This window comes from Geospiza fortis, unplaced genomic scaffold (assembly GCF_000277835.1).
Source record: "Geospiza fortis unplaced genomic scaffold, GeoFor_1.0 scaffold241, whole genome shotgun sequence".
Taxonomy (NCBI): Eukaryota; Metazoa; Chordata; class Aves; order Passeriformes; family Thraupidae; genus Geospiza; species Geospiza fortis.
In genome coordinates, this window is record NW_005054491.1 from 1,220,834 (window position 1) to 1,223,191 (window position 2,358).

A 2,358-nucleotide genomic window follows, 5' to 3' on the forward strand; every position below is an offset into this window, starting at 1 on the left:
AACCAGCCGAACCGGGGAAGGATCGGTGGCAATTCCCCGGCCAAATTCTGGCTGTTCCTCCTCGGACTCTGCCCTTTGGCACCCCTTGGCACAGCCTCCGCCTGGGGAGGGGCACAGAGGGCACGGGGTGCGACACAAAACCCCGCTCCCCTCTCCTGCTTTCCGCTCGGCGCTCCCATTCCAAGGAATTCTCTCTCCCTCTCCAGTCTCCCCACCTCGGATGCACCGCTGCCGCCGAGCCCCGGCCTAACCCCGCGCCGAGTCGCTCCCGCAGCTGCCCCATTTGAGGTCCCCCACACCCTAAAGCCACCATGCAGGGACCCCAGGACGTGCGGGACCTCACCTTCAGCCCGTGGGATTACGGAGTGTTCGCGCTGATGCTGCTGATCTCCACGGCCATCGGGCTCTTCCACGGGCTGGCCAAGGGCGGCCAGAAAACCTCGGAGGATTTTTTCACGGGTGGCCGGAGGATGTCGGCGCTGCCCGTGGGGCTGTCGCTGTCCGCCAGTTTCATGTCGGCCATCCAGGTGCTGGGGGTGCCGGCCGAGGCGTTCCGCTACGGAGCCAAATTCCTCTGGATGTGCCTGGCGCAGCTCATCAACAGCGCGCTCACCGCGCAGCTCTTCCTGCCCGTCTTCTACCGCCTGGGGCTCACCAGCACCTACGAGGTGGGCACGGCGGGGACACGGCTGGGGGGGTCCCGCCGAGGCGCCGGCTCCGGGCTCAACTCGGCGGATGAGACCCTTCCCCGCGGGGTGCGGACCCCGCTCCCGGAGGCGTCCCGAGGTGTCCCGGGGGATGTCCCGGGGGTCCCGAGGTGTCCCGGGGGATGTCCCGGGGGTCCCGAGGTGTCCCGGGGGATGTCCGAGGGTCCCGAGATGTCCCGAGGTGTCCCAGGAGATGTCCCGGGGGTCCCGAGGTGTCCCCGACTGTCCTGGAGGTGTCCCGAGGTGTCCCAAGGTGTCCCGGGGAGTGTCCCGGGGGTCCCGAGGTGTCCCTGGCTGTCCTGGGGTGACCCGGGTGTCCCCGCGCAGCCCCGTAGGACCCCGCTCCCCTCCTGCCTTGGGGTTCTGGGGGTCCCCCCAGCCCCTGCTCAGGGCTCACTCCGGGGTGGCCCCGGTGCGCTCTTTGTCCTTGTCCTTGTCGCAGTACCTGGAGCGGCGCTTCAGCCGGAGCGTGCGGCTGTGCGGGACAGTGGACCGGAGCGTGCGGCTGTGCGGGACCGTGCAGTACGTGGTGGCCACGGTGCGTGTGCGGCGGTGGCGGCGGGGACAGCGCGGGGACAGCGCGGGCGGTGCCCTGAGCCCCTGGGAAGCGCCCTGAGCCCCGTGCTGGTGTTTGGGCTGGCTCGGAGCGAGAGCGGCGCGGCGGGAGCGCTGTTTGGAGAGAAAACCGCGCCGAGAGAAAACCGTGTCACCTGCGAGGGGACCCTGAGCCCCCCTCGGAACCCTGAGCCCCCTCGGGACCCTGAGTCCCCTCTCAGGATTCTGAGTCCCCCCTCAGGATTCTGAGCCCCCTCTTGGGGCACTGAGCCCCTCTCTCAGGACCCTGAGCCCCCCTCGGGACCCTGAGCCCCCCTCTTCCCGCAGATGCTCTACACTGGGATCGTCATCTACGCGCCCGCCCTGATCCTAAACCAAGGTGTGCGGTGGCTCGGGGGGGGAGCTCTCCCCGTCCCTGTGTCCCCCCACCTCAGGTGACAATTCCCCCCCTCAGCACTGTCCCCTCTTCCCTCAGTCACCGGGCTGGATATTTGGGCATCGCTGCTGTCCACGGGGGCCATCTGCACCTTCTACACCCACCATCGTGGCAGGGGGGGCTGGGGGGGGGTCCTGGGGAGTGTCCCGAGGTGTCCCCGGGGCGTCTTGGGTGTCCCGAGGGGTCCCGAGGTGTCCTATGGGGTGTCCCATGCTGTCCCGGGGGTGTCCCGGAGGGTAGTGGGGTGTCCTGGGGGTGTCCCGGAGGGTCCCAAGGTGTCCCGAGGTGTCCCGGAGGGGGTCTCGAGGTGTCCTGGATGTGTCTCAGGGTGTCCTGTGGGTGTCCCGAGGTGTCCCTGGCTGTCCCGGGGGTGTCCGGGCGCTCAGCCCCGCTCGCTGTGCCGCAGGGCGGGATGAAGGCTGTCATCTGGACCGACGTGTTCCAGGTGTTTGTGATGCTCGCGGGTTTTGTCGCCATCGCCATCCGGGGGTCGCTGCTGGTGGGGGGTCCCGCCGAGGTGCTGAGCATCGCCAGCAACGGCTCCAGGCTCAACTTCGCCGAGTGGGTCCCCCCGAACCCCGCGGGACCCCGTTCCCCCTGCCCTGGGGTTCTGGGGGTCACCCCCAGCCCTTCACCCCCTTCCCCGGGTTCTGGGGTCAC

The 2,358-nt window shown here is 69.5% G+C and overlaps 1 protein-coding gene across 1 annotated transcript in view; it reads left to right on the plus strand.

The window, feature by feature from the left end:
- The first annotated feature begins 311 nt into the window (after positions 1-311).
- The window catches only part of SLC5A5 (solute carrier family 5 member 5), a 7,383-nt gene continuing 5,336 nt past the window's right edge, over positions 312-2,358 (plus strand). Inside the window, exons 1-5 of the mRNA XM_014310167.1 lie at positions 312-668; positions 1,150-1,245; positions 1,590-1,641; positions 1,738-1,806; positions 2,085-2,259. Of these exons, the coding sequence (XP_014165642.1) occupies positions 312-668; positions 1,150-1,245; positions 1,590-1,641; positions 1,738-1,806; positions 2,085-2,259 (749 nt within the window). The remainder of the gene's footprint in view (positions 669-1,149; positions 1,246-1,589; positions 1,642-1,737; positions 1,807-2,084; positions 2,260-2,358) is intronic.